The sequence below is a fragment of the Centroberyx gerrardi genome, chromosome 12, assembly GCF_048128805.1.
Source record: "Centroberyx gerrardi isolate f3 chromosome 12, fCenGer3.hap1.cur.20231027, whole genome shotgun sequence".
NCBI classification, from domain to species: Eukaryota; Metazoa; Chordata; class Actinopteri; order Beryciformes; family Berycidae; genus Centroberyx; species Centroberyx gerrardi.
Genome location: NC_136008.1, coordinates 11,078,822 through 11,090,571, shown reverse-complemented (window position 1 = coordinate 11,090,571; position 11,750 = coordinate 11,078,822). Strand labels below are relative to the sequence as shown.

Sequence of the window (11,750 nt, the reverse complement as noted above, 5' to 3'; positions counted from 1 at the left end):
TACTACTACTAATAATAATGACTTTTTTAGTATAGGACTTTTCAAAACACAAGTTACAAAGTGCTTGTAATAACTATGTGGGTAATGTAATAACTTGTCAAAATGTAAAATGTAAAATAAAACTGTCCACTAAATGAGTAAAAAATATAGTAATTATTAATCTAATAAATTTCCATATAATGTAATAATCAAGGTTCAATTGCTTCACACGAGCTGGATACTTGCCATCTTGAAATAATCATGAACACAACCAGCAGTCAGGTAGCTGTTTACAGTTGAGAATAGAGTAGGTCCTACAGCCTGAATGACCTCTTCCATGAACTTGATGGGTGTAAGGTCTAGTGACTGGTGAGCGGTGAATGGTCTCATCTGTGATACAATATCCATAAGTTCTGGCAGAGAAATTGGCGTGAAGTGACTGAGTCACTGAGCCAAGCGAGGGCAGAGTGCTTCAATATGAGTAAGGGGGAGTAATCTTGGAGCTAATACCCTCTATCCCTCTAATACCTCATCAACAGGATAAAAACACAGACGGCAGCGGAAGAAACAGAAACACCAGTGTGAGATCAATTGTGCTAAATAGACACATGTGGTACTGCTGATTGGCAGGAAAATATTTGTCACGCGCATGCTTGATTTGTAAGAGAAAGCTCATCAACTGTAAATAATGGACATGCAGTTTAGTGCTGTTCCACCTGCAGTCAGCTCTTCTGCAGCTCCTTTTTAGGCCATACAGTAGGTGCTGTTATTTAACCACAGTGATGCTGTAACAGAAGAGGAGGAAAGCGTGAATGGAGAGAAAGGAAGGAAAGAAAGGGACATATGAAAGACCAAAGGTGTGGAGGAATAGAGAGAGATAAGGCAGAGATACATCAGCATGGAGGAGAGAAGCAGTGGTGGAGGAGAGACGGACTAGAAGGGAAGGAGGGATCTCAGGGTAGATCAAAAGGAGAGCTGTTTTGAAAATACTCTCGGCTTTCCCAGTCTGTTCTCTCTAGTCCGTATCGTCCTTCTTTACTGTACGCTCTCTGACCAGCAGCTGTATTTCACTGCCTCTGTCTGTAATCTCGCTCTTTATCTCTCACTAATCCTCTCTTTATTCTCACAGTGAGATCACTCATAGCCATCTTGAGACTGAAAGTGCATGTCGCTCCCTCTCCTTTTCCGTCTGCTCTTCTTACCCCTTTCCTCGTTTCGTCTCGTCCTCCTCCTCTGACCTCACCCACCCCTCTCTTCTCCGGCCCCTTGCCTCATCTCCTCTCTTCCTCCGCTTGCTCTCATCTCTCCCTCCCTGTCGTTCGCCAGGCTCTCCGTTCAGAGATGAGATCACGCTGGCCATCCTCCAGCTGCAGGAGAATAACAGGCTGGAGATCCTGAAGCGAAGGTGGTGGGAGGGAGGCCAGTGTCCCAAAGAGGAGGACCACCGTGCCAAGGGTCAGTCGACCGCAGCTCTCCGTCGCCTTTCCCCTCCCTCTCTCTCTCTCTCTTTCTCTAATGTCCCCCCTAATAGTCTCCTCACTCGCTCCTACAGTCCAGCTAATGGCTAATGCCTAACCTAATGTCCTTGTGAAGGGTGCTTAGCACAATCTACTTTCCCAAATGTCTGCTGTTTGTCTCAGGTGGTGTGTAATGGGAATTTTATTAGATAGTGAGTGTGTGTGTGTGTGTTGACGCGTGTGTGTAAGTGTGCCTGTGTGCTTGAGTGTCTGTGCCTGTATAAATGTCAAAGACAAAATGAAAATGTCCCTGCATGTGTGTTGTGATGCATGTATGTATGCCACTGCTTTTAGTAAAAAAAAAATAGCCTTCATTTCTCACTGCGGAGCATCGTTGAGCTTGAGTTTCATACTCTCCAGGATCATGATATTTACTCAGTCAGTACATTATGGGCCATATACGTTTTTAATTAAAATATGGTGTGTGTGTGTGTGTGTGTGTGTGTGTGTGTGTGTGTGTTAACCTTTGTCTCCTGTGGCCCACCCTCAGGCCTGGGCATGGAGAACATCGGTGGCATCTTCGTGGTGCTGATCTGCGGCCTCATCATCGCCGTGTTTGTGGCCATCATGGAGTTTGTCTGGTCGACGCGCCGCTCGGCAGAGACTGATGAGGTATGCCCCCATACCTGCCCTCGCCGACCCCACAGCCACACCCCAGTAGGTTCCCATGGCAACCCGCCAACCCTTTTGCTTATATTGTGGTGTGTGTGTGTGTGTGTGTATGTGTATGAGTTTTGCTTTTTGTTGCAGCTTCTGCCTCCATTCGTGTGTGTTTTACTGTTTGTGTGTGTGTGCTATACTGTTGGGGGTTCCATGTGTTATGTGCATGTGAAATGAGAAGAGTGTTCAAGTATGCTGCACTGTACTGCTGTAGTGTCCAAAATGCAGCACTGTTTATACAACAGAGGATTTGCTTTCAGTTGCATGTCCTGCCTGTATCTGAGTCACTGTGTCCTTTTAGCGTTGGTGTTTGACAGTATGGTGATAAGTGTAGTGACTGTGAGCTAAACTTGATGGTATGGATAAGCAATATTGAGACATGCCAATATTTGCTTGCATAAAGAAGTAGTGTGATCTTTTTCCCTGGCATTAAATGTCATGATGTATCTTCTTTTACATGCCTCACATGTACGCTGGTATTCTTCGTTTCCATTCTTGGATTACTTCTCACCCATCTCACTGTGCGTCTCCCTCTCAAACACACACCTCCTGTCATTTGGCCATCAGTGTTTGTTCTCCGATAACGAGTACTGTTTCTGTTTATGTGAGCACATGATTTTTATTATAATTTTAACGAGAATGTTGTTCGTGTCTAGTGGACTTGTTGATGCATTTTGTTCGTCATGTGTGCAAGTTAGTCATGCCGTTGGAATGAACAAACAGACTTTTCCTTTGTGTGAATGTGTGTCTTACTGTGTGTGTGTGTGTGTGTGTGTGTGAGAGAGAGATAGAGTGAGTGTGCTTGAGAGGGTGTGCACAGCTGTGGTATGCGTGTGAGTGTGCCTTTGTATATGTGCACCTGAGTTTGCAGGCCTGCCTGTCCGTTCATAGTGCATAGTGCCATTATAAAGTGCCCATTAACTAAACAACATTTTGGTGTTTTGTGTGTTTGGATTGTAATAACTCTCTCTGCTCCTTGGATATTCTCCCATCTCTATCCATCTCCACATTCTCCCCCATCACCTCCTCATTTCTGTTTTTAATACCATCCCTCCATTTGTTGATCTCTGTCCCCTTCCTTCTCCTCCTGCAACTGTCCCCTCTCTACCACACCTCACTATGTCTGGCCTTTCTATCTATACCTGCCTTGTTCTTTTTTTGCTTTTCCTTTCTACTTTCTTGTCTTCCCTCTGCTCTCCTATCTATGTATTGCCTTCCCACTGTCTTGTTCTGCTGCCTGCCTACGTTGCTTCTGTGGCACCCGTCCTACCTTTGCCTCCTTCCCTTTCCCTCTTCTGTCCTTCCTTCTTTCCTCCCTCCTTCCCTTTCTGCTCTAGGTGTCTGTCTGTCAGGAGATGCTCACCGAGTTCCGAAACGCCGTCTCCTGTAAGAAGAGCTCCCGCTCGCGCCGCCGTCGGCCCCTCAGCAGCTCAGCGGCCCTGCGCCACCCCACCCGCATAGCTCTGGGGGCCCCGCGGCCCCTGCGCCTGGTCAGAGAGATGCGCCTCAGCAATGGCAAACTCTACAGTGGCGCCGGCCCCCTGACAGGTGGAGCCGGGGCAGGAGGAGGCGGTGGAGGAGGAGGAACTGGACCTCCAGATCTGGGCCCTGGACCCCAGCGGATCCTGGATGACCCACTGGGGGCCAACACCACCCCTCCTCCACCAGCCCCCACCCCTGTGATGCTGCCCTCCCGCAGCTGCACCCATGTGAGGATCTGCCAGGAGTGCCGGAGGATCCAGAGCCTGAGAGCAGGCACCAGTATAGGATCGACCTCCACGAGAATACCACCTTCTTCAGCACCCCTGCCCCGGCTACCCCCACCCCCGCCCCCGTCTTCGTCCAACACAGACAGTGAGGGCGGAGGGGGGCCCAGCCCCAGGCGGCTGCACCACAGCCCCCCACCTCACACTCCAAGGCCCATACCACCTCCACAGAGCAGCAACACCACAGACCTACTGGGCGACCAGGACTGAGACTAGAGGGAGGGGTACAAGGGCTGGAGGGGACCATAAGTGGAGTCAAGAGACATTTGAGCTGCTTAGAGAAACACTGCTCATCTCCATTAGTGGAATTCATGGGGGAACAAAAGAGAGAGATGGGGGAGAGATGGAGAGAAAATTAGTTGAATATGGGGAGGCCAACCAATAGAAAATGAGATGACCTTTAAAATCAGAATGGAGGAGGAAAACTGCAACCCTTTCTCCAGTCGAGCATGAGGCCTACAGTAACAGTATCTCCCTCATTGGCTCACTGGCTACAATCATGCTGTAAGATGATCGATGAAGTTTAGTTTTACTTTTACGATGGCTCCTACAGTATCTTTCTGCGACCCACGCTGAAGTCTGAACTGAGTGAGACAAAGCAGTCAAGTGGAAACGCACATGACCAACATCCTGATGGAGCTACTGGTTTCCATTGGCCTCCCTTTTCTCTCCTTACTTCCCTCTCCCTTCACCCTTATATTTGAGAGGCCTGGTTTTGCTCCACAGACGCTTGTCTTGAGGCTAACTATCCCTCTCGTAAAAAGAAGCCTTGGTGGAGGACATACTCTTATCTGTATGTGATCTGAAACAGCAACTAAAAGACTTCCAGAGAATTATTTCCTGTTGTTTTTTTGTTGTCTTTCTTGTTTTGTTACCATTGTTCTAAGTGGGAATTACAGAGTTAAATAAAGACTATTTGTGACAAATATGGAATTATAACATACTAAGGAAACTTGACCAAGGCCAATTGTGTGGAAGAGTTTTGTGTCCCTCCCTGTACCCCATAGCTGCTTTTTGAGATGGCACTTTTGAGAGGAAATGACCCGAATGAAATAACACACATACATCATAATGCGAACTGTAACAGAGGAAATCGTGTCAGTCTGCCTTTTACTTACACTGTGTGCGTGTGTGTGTCTGTGTATGTATGTATAAATGTGTGCTTCCTGTATGTCCATCAGTACTTATTCAAAGTTAGGAGAACTGTGTACCCAATGACTGCACCATTCTAGCAATGTATGATAATCCGACAGCGACAAAGAGGGAGAAGCGAGCGAGGGGCTTTGAAATGTGAAATTAATGTTCCTCGTTATCCTGGGTAACACTTGCCAAGCTTTTACTTCTTTTTTACTTCTGTTCACACAGCATAAAAGAGATAGAGAGACAGGGTGAGGGAGAGCCGGAGACAGAGACGCAGATAGAGAGGCGAGGAGAGAGAGGAGATAGAAGGCGGCAGGGAGTGAAAAGGACACCACTGTATTTGAATGACAAAACCCTAATTGAACTACTTCCATTATTAGATCTGTCCTGATCTGGTAATTCTGGGCATCTTTTAAGGGGCTTGCTTCTGTGCCAGCAGGCTATAGCTGCAGCTTCTTCCCTTCTCTCCGTTTAACAGACAGACTTGGCCGTCCACAGCGGAGGCTGCTGCCAGAGTGATAGACTCAACACAGACTCAACACAGGCCTGTCAATACTGTCGCAAGCTTTTGATTGCCTAATTACTCCGCTCAGTGCCTGGGGGCTCATTCAGGAGGGGGCTGAACATAAGAAAACATGCTGAGAGAAATGGATTTAGGTGAATATACAGGATTTTCACTCAAGCAGAGAGGGGAATCTGGTCTCTTTTAAAGATGTTCTTAACATTATAAATCTATTATTGTATGAAGCCCCAGGTTAAAAAAAACAATAAAGACACATTATTGGTCATGGTGCTGAAAAATCCCTTGAAGGAGCATGGACATTGTTGTCTGGGCTAACAGAACTGTGTTTTGTTTGTTAATATTTGCAGACATGATCATGATATTATGTATGTTAAATACAACCATTCACAAGTTGCACCCGCAAGGCTTGCAATGAAAAAGATTTGAAGACACTATTGTGCTCCAGATAATGAATGATAACATTGTCTGGACACATTATGCTATTTCTCTGAATGATTGCTGTCAGCAGAATCAGGCCTGGATTTGATGTGTCTCTTTCTCTCTGTTTACTTCTGCTTTGTATTTAGACTGCTGACACTGCAGCAGAAGTCAACCCACTCCACAAGTAGGCTCAGTATACACACACACACACAAACACACACACACACACACACGCATGCACGCACACACACACACACACACACACACACACACACACACACACATACAGACACACAAATAGGGTGAGAAGTCCCCAGCGTCTTCATTTCTTCATTTCTGATTCTGTTCTTGTCTAAATGCTGTAAATCCACTGGGTTGTTTTCAAAACTGTCTTCAAAGTCTCTTTTCCTTTTTTTCTCTGCTTCATGCTGTAAATGATTTCACAAAACTTTGCAGGTGAAAGCACCACGTGGGGATGCATTATGTGGATATCTATCAAGAGCTTTAAACCATCAGCTAACAGCTTTTATTAGCTGCAGGGAAGATGTTATTGTGGAGAGGCGAGAGGAGGGGATAAACCCTAAAATGCTGGAATATTGCTGGTATGAATGTCAAGGGGAAGGGAGGGTCACAAAACAAATCAAATGGGGTGTCTGTGAATGGTCACTCCGCAAAACAAACATTTTTGTTTACTTTTATGTTCTTTTCTTTGGTATTTTTTCATATTTCTATACTAGTGCTAAATGGATTATTAAAACAATGATGATGAATATTATGATTAAATTGTTGTTATTATTATTCCTATTGAAGAGCAAGAGGTTCTATAGTGTGCTTGTGGGTGAAGGAAGGGAGGGATGGGGAGGTGTTGGAATGAAGGTGCGATGATGCTCTTCATAGAGATCACCCTGTTGTTCAAACCTATAGACACACAAACTCCTTTTGGAATAAAAAAATATCCAAACAGTCCCGGAGTGGCATGGTGTCTGTGCTGTTCAAGTGGAAAGTTCTAGTGTCTGTTACGAATATCATATGTGAGTGTAAAGAGTTTCATGATGTGTTTTCTTCAACTAGCATTTGTCTTATCTTTCTGTATTCCATGCCTTGACAGTTTAACACTCTGCAAGATAGGCAGGATAAAAGACCACAGATTCTGAAAGTGAAATTTATTGAGCAGCAACAGCCACGAGCAAAAAACATCTTTTTTCGAACATATATAGAGTTGCTAAACAAGAAACCTAGGGTTGAGCTCCCTCAAAGACATTTCACTGGTTGTAAGCCAATTTCCCAAGCACTGACTTTCAATGGAAAGTCAATGGTCTTTGTGCAACACAACTGAAAATTGAACCATTCAGTTTCTGGATTTTAAACAGCAAAAGACTGATTATGTTCTTGCCTGACAGCACAGCGCCAATGTGGCAGAAACAGTCCTGCCCACATTGTGATTGTGACACTGTGGGGAATCACAGTAGTTTGCCCAGATAAGATAGCAAGATGTTATGCACCATTTAAGCAGATTTGCAAAGCTAATTGTATGACTTTTCTCTGACGCAAGTGACGCCTTATTTGGCGATATATTCTGATGCTGCAGCTTCCTCATACAGGATTCTGACACTAGCATAGTTGATGTGACAGACAAACCCAGTGCAGAGAGATGATTGTGTACGATAACAGGTAACCACAGCTGCTACCAGTATCTGTGCTACTGGAGCACAGACACACTGTTTCACAATAAACCGCCTTCCGTTGAGCTTAAGATTGTCTTTTTCCACCATAGTCCATGAGGAAGAGCACTTCATCATCACTTTGGGGTACGTCTCCCCCCTCTCATCTGGGGTGCCGATGCCCCACTACCACCTCAGAGTATGTGATGTCATCAGCATGCGTGCTCTCTGTGTGTTTGTCATTGGCTAAAGGAGCAGAGATTATACTATTTCTGCTCCTGGGTGGCTTGAATGTGATGTCAGAATAGACCAGGTCCTGTGAGCGAGTGAGAGAGAGAGAGAGAGAGAGAGGGAGAGAGAGAGATGGAGACTTCAGTACTCAGTTATATCATCATTGCTATTATCACCTTGCCCTGTCAAAACAATTGCATCATCACTCTGTTTTTCGAGTCACAGCAACAGCATAATCAAACTTCATCTAACTGAAATAAATTCAACTGAAATTAAAAAAAACCCACAATGAAAAGGAAAACAACTGTAATTGAGTCCTGATAGATGATATGGTTGCAATAATCTCACCTCCTCTCTTGTCCAGGCCATATCCACCATTGGACCGTCTATGTCTGAAAAGCAGACGTGCTTTAGTCAAAGGGAAGTGAAGTAAAAAAAGAAATTGTTCTGCTGGCTGGTAATACAGTGAAGAGGAACTTCTGTGTTTGGAGAATGTGTGTTTGTGCTCACCAATGCAGATGCTGTTGTGGTTGACCAAACCGCTACGTCTGAGCAAATAAATCAAAAGTATCAGTTCTTCTGCACCTGCTCTCAGATTAAAAATTAACCAGGGTTGAGGTAAGATCATTTTAAATTCAGCCAATTCAGGAAGTCAGTATTCTTCCAAATCCAAGAAATCTTTTTTTTCTAGAAGGTACTGTATACATCATACCATCTTGAATGAAATAACTCTATCATCATGCTCTATCATGAACCAATGAATGGCAGAATCACTTTATATTTTGAAATGTATTGAATTTAAAGTGACCTGAATCCAACTCTGGAGTGATACAGTGAAGGGACACAGACAGTATGACGGATTCAGTTATTTTCTAATATATCACATGGTTCATAAACGTTGATATATTAGTTTATATCTCATGATCTAGACTGGGGATCATGGGAGGAGAAGAGATTGCTTTTCAACAGGACTTTGCTACACAAAATATACATCAGACACACACATACACACACACACACACACCTCATTCTGGCGATGATGAGGTAAGCTGTGGCCACCGTGATGACCAATAGCAGCATGACAGCAATCACTATACCAGCAACCACCCCTTGTGATAAAGGCGCCTGGTCTGGGGAGAAGAAACAGGATCAGCTGTGGAACTGCAAGATCAACTCCAGGCAAGATCTGTCAGAGTCTATTTCCAAAGCAATTATTTGCTCAGAGCAGGAACTGTATGGTGATGTATCATTTTAATAATGTCCACGGCGTTTGATATGATCCCAATTATGTGATATCAGGATCGGAATCACATAATCTGTCAAGTCCAATAGATGTACTGGAAGAGTGGAGATACATATCAACTTAGAAAGTAACACAGTAAGATAATTCTCTTGGTGTTTCATGTGATCCCACTTATTGGATGAGAGAATCAGGATCGTGTTATTCCCCAGTTACAAGTAATAGACAGGAATTTGTCATTGTGGCAGTGGTATAGCACAGAGATCTATGGGAAACACAGTACACAGCAAATTTTCCAGTGCTAATAGTGTTGATTTTTCAGAGGTAATTATACTGAGTTGACAAGTGTTGATTGTGGTGTTTGTCCATTCAGAGAGCTGATTTGGCTCTGGGATGGCTGGTCAAAACTATCTAAAAGTGTTAAATGAAATCTGATGGGTGCTGATTTTTACACCCGGAGTTAAATTAACACTGACGATTTTGCTGTGATATTGATACAGCACAGAGTTTTCATTCATCAAGTAAAAATACCAATTATTTGCCGACAGCTTTACAAATGCTAAGATTTGCTTGCTTTTCAACGTTTCATATCATTATAAAATGAATACTTTGGGTTTTTTTTGGCTGCTTGTCACACGAAGTAAGCAATTTTAAGACTTCACTTTGGGCTCTGGTAACTTGTGATGGGCATTTGTCAATATTTTTTTTACATTTTATAGACTGAATGACTAATCGATTAATCGAAAAAACAATCGATAGATTCAACGATAAAGAAAATAATCGTTAGTTGTAGCCCTAAACCTGTTTCCATGCCTCTGTACTAATGCCAGCAACCACATTAGGCATTGACTTGGGATCATGTTCATTTTGAAGATCATCAATACATCTTGTTGATTTGACCCCCGACTCTAACGATGCCTCGCTCACCCAGAACAATGAGGGTGGTGGTTCCCTCAAACGAACCACTGGGGAAGGTCGCTATGCTGCAGGTGTACCGCCCTCCGTCAGCCATTTTCACGTCTCTTATGATCAAAGAGTGATCACCTTTGGAAGAGTCTGCGATATCCACTCTCCCCTTCAGAGTAGTGTTAGCAATATAATCTCCGTACTTGATATTTGAAACAATTATGGGTATTTTCTTCCCGTCTGGTGGCAGCAGATCCCACTGGACCTGATTGAAAAAAGAGTCTGATGGTCCTTTGATGAACTGGCATGGCAGGGTGACATCACGCCCGAGGTATCCAATCACTTCAGGCCAGACTCTGATATCTTGTGCTTCAGGGACTGCAGAAAGATAAGAGGACATGGTGGTAAGAGGTGAAAGACAGATGGTGATGAAAAAGGAGAAACTGTACGATCCAGTTAAACTCTGGTTGTACTGTTTCATCAGTCCAATAGTCAAAAATGTAATTTTCCATTAGGCTGTGTCATCAAAAGACATTCTCTGGAAAACAAAAGTGAATGGGAGACTACCTTTGTTTTTGTTTTTTTAACTTTTACATTTCACGACCAGAAAAGCCTTATTTCAAACACATATGGAGTCAACAGCTCTGAATAAGAAAAAGTGCCTTTCCACATCACTGATTTTGCCATTTCAGAGCAAACTGTGTGTACTAATTTAGAAGTAGGCAAGAAGAAGGATGTGTTTGCTAATTTAGAAGTAATTTAGAGAGCAGTTTCCCAATTGAACTCTAAGGATTGCATTATTTTGTTTTGCTTTAAAATATTACCATTAGCTCTCAGCCTGCTGCAACTTCTCAACAAAGAAGATGAGTCTGCACTGTAGATATCAGTCAACTTTTTTAAATTAGACGAAATTTAAAACGGTTTGTCTTACCTGCGGGCAAAATGATGTAAATCAACGTCAACAGTAAGAGAGGAAATCTGCCTTCAGTCTTCATTGCGCACAACTTCTCGGTTCCGCAAGCTGCAACAATTTTCATACTTTGAAAAAGTGATCACGTGATCTCTTAACTACAGTAATAAATTAGGGATATTTCCCAACTGGTTGTCAAAGGTGTGCAAATCAACAGAACGGCAACCCTAACCTAACCCTAACCCTAACCCTAACCCGTAGCTTTCAAAAACCGAAGAAGACAGAAAAAGACTGAAAATAAAACTATAACAGTAAAATAAATCCGCTTACCCAAGAAGGAGAAGTGAATATTGCTGCAGCAGGGGAACTGAGCAGAAGCTTTCCATCCCGCATGGTTTTTGCTGCCGCTAACACGGTGCCGGAGGTCTTGTAATATTTATAAGCTGACGAGTTCACTCTTCTGTATTTGATAAGCAATTCGCCAATCCTGCTGATTGGTGCATGATTTTCGATGTGTGTTTTTTTCCTCTCTCCCTCCCTCCGCAAGAGCTAGAAGTACAACACTGACCTCATGCGGTCAGATGATGATAATGTCTTTTTGAGAAAACTTTAATGATCGCTTTTGAAAATGTAATAGGCTTTCTGTATAGAGTTTGACCAAATCAGTGGTTGCAAATAACAGACAAATGAAGCAATGCCGAGTTGGTGAGTCAGTATGTCAGGTCCATTACAGTATGTGTCAGTGCTTGAGCTGGAAACTTGTGTTGAAAGAGATAATACAAGCAAATAGTAAACAT

The 11,750-nt window shown here is 43.5% G+C and overlaps 2 protein-coding genes across 7 annotated transcripts in view; one reads left to right on the top strand and one right to left on the bottom strand.

Annotated features, from left to right (window-relative positions):
* The window catches only part of grik5 (glutamate receptor, ionotropic, kainate 5), a 27,700-nt gene extending 20,745 nt beyond the window's left edge, over nucleotides 1-6,955 (top strand). For 3 of the 5 annotated variants that reach the window (XM_071909612.2, XM_078287435.1, XM_078287436.1), the window contains exons 17-19: nucleotides 1,306-1,434; nucleotides 1,987-2,153; nucleotides 3,494-6,955. In XM_071909612.2, the coding sequence (XP_071765713.1) occupies nucleotides 1,306-1,434; nucleotides 1,987-2,153; nucleotides 3,494-4,132 (935 nt within the window). In that variant the 3' untranslated portion in view covers nucleotides 4,133-6,955. Of the gene's footprint in view, nucleotides 1-1,305; nucleotides 1,435-1,986; nucleotides 2,154-2,723; nucleotides 2,761-3,493 lie in introns of all 5 variants that reach the window. The other 2 variants (XM_071909628.2, XM_071909619.2) reach the window with 2 other exon arrangements.
* A 236-nt stretch (nucleotides 6,956-7,191) lies between these two features.
* Nucleotides 7,192-11,378, bottom strand: LOC139919691 (myelin protein P0-like). Of its 2 annotated transcripts, XM_071909506.2 has the most exons (7): nucleotides 11,264-11,378; nucleotides 10,975-11,047; nucleotides 10,065-10,421; nucleotides 8,922-9,027; nucleotides 8,408-8,445; nucleotides 8,246-8,289; nucleotides 7,192-7,982 (listed from the first exon to the last, which is right to left on the bottom strand). In XM_071909506.2, exons 2-7 carry the CDS (start codon nucleotides 11,036-11,038, stop codon nucleotides 7,830-7,832), a joined length of 762 nt encoding a protein of 253 aa, XP_071765607.2. In that variant the 5' UTR covers nucleotides 11,039-11,047; nucleotides 11,264-11,378; the 3' UTR covers nucleotides 7,192-7,829. The 2 variants fall into 2 exon arrangements, with proteins under 2 accessions (XP_071765607.2, XP_071765599.2); XM_071909498.2 differs by lacking the exon at nucleotides 11,264-11,378 and having other exon boundaries at nucleotides 10,975-11,136.
* Nucleotides 11,379-11,750: the final 372 nt, after the last annotated feature.

Excerpts from the sequence above, each read along its gene's own strand:
- LOC139919691 (XM_071909498.2), bottom strand. The coding sequence starts at position 11,080 with ATGAAAATTGTTGCAGCTTGCGGAACCGAGAAGTTGTGCGCAATGAAG. Across the intron at positions 8,290-8,407 it reads CCACAACAGCATCTGCATTG|ACATAGACGGTCCAATGGTG; the intron begins GTGAGCACAAAC and ends TCTGCTTTTCAG. Across the intron at positions 7,983-8,245 it reads TGGCCTGGACAAGAGAGGAG|GACCTGGTCTATTCTGACAT; the intron begins GTGAGATTATTG and ends ACTCGCTCACAG.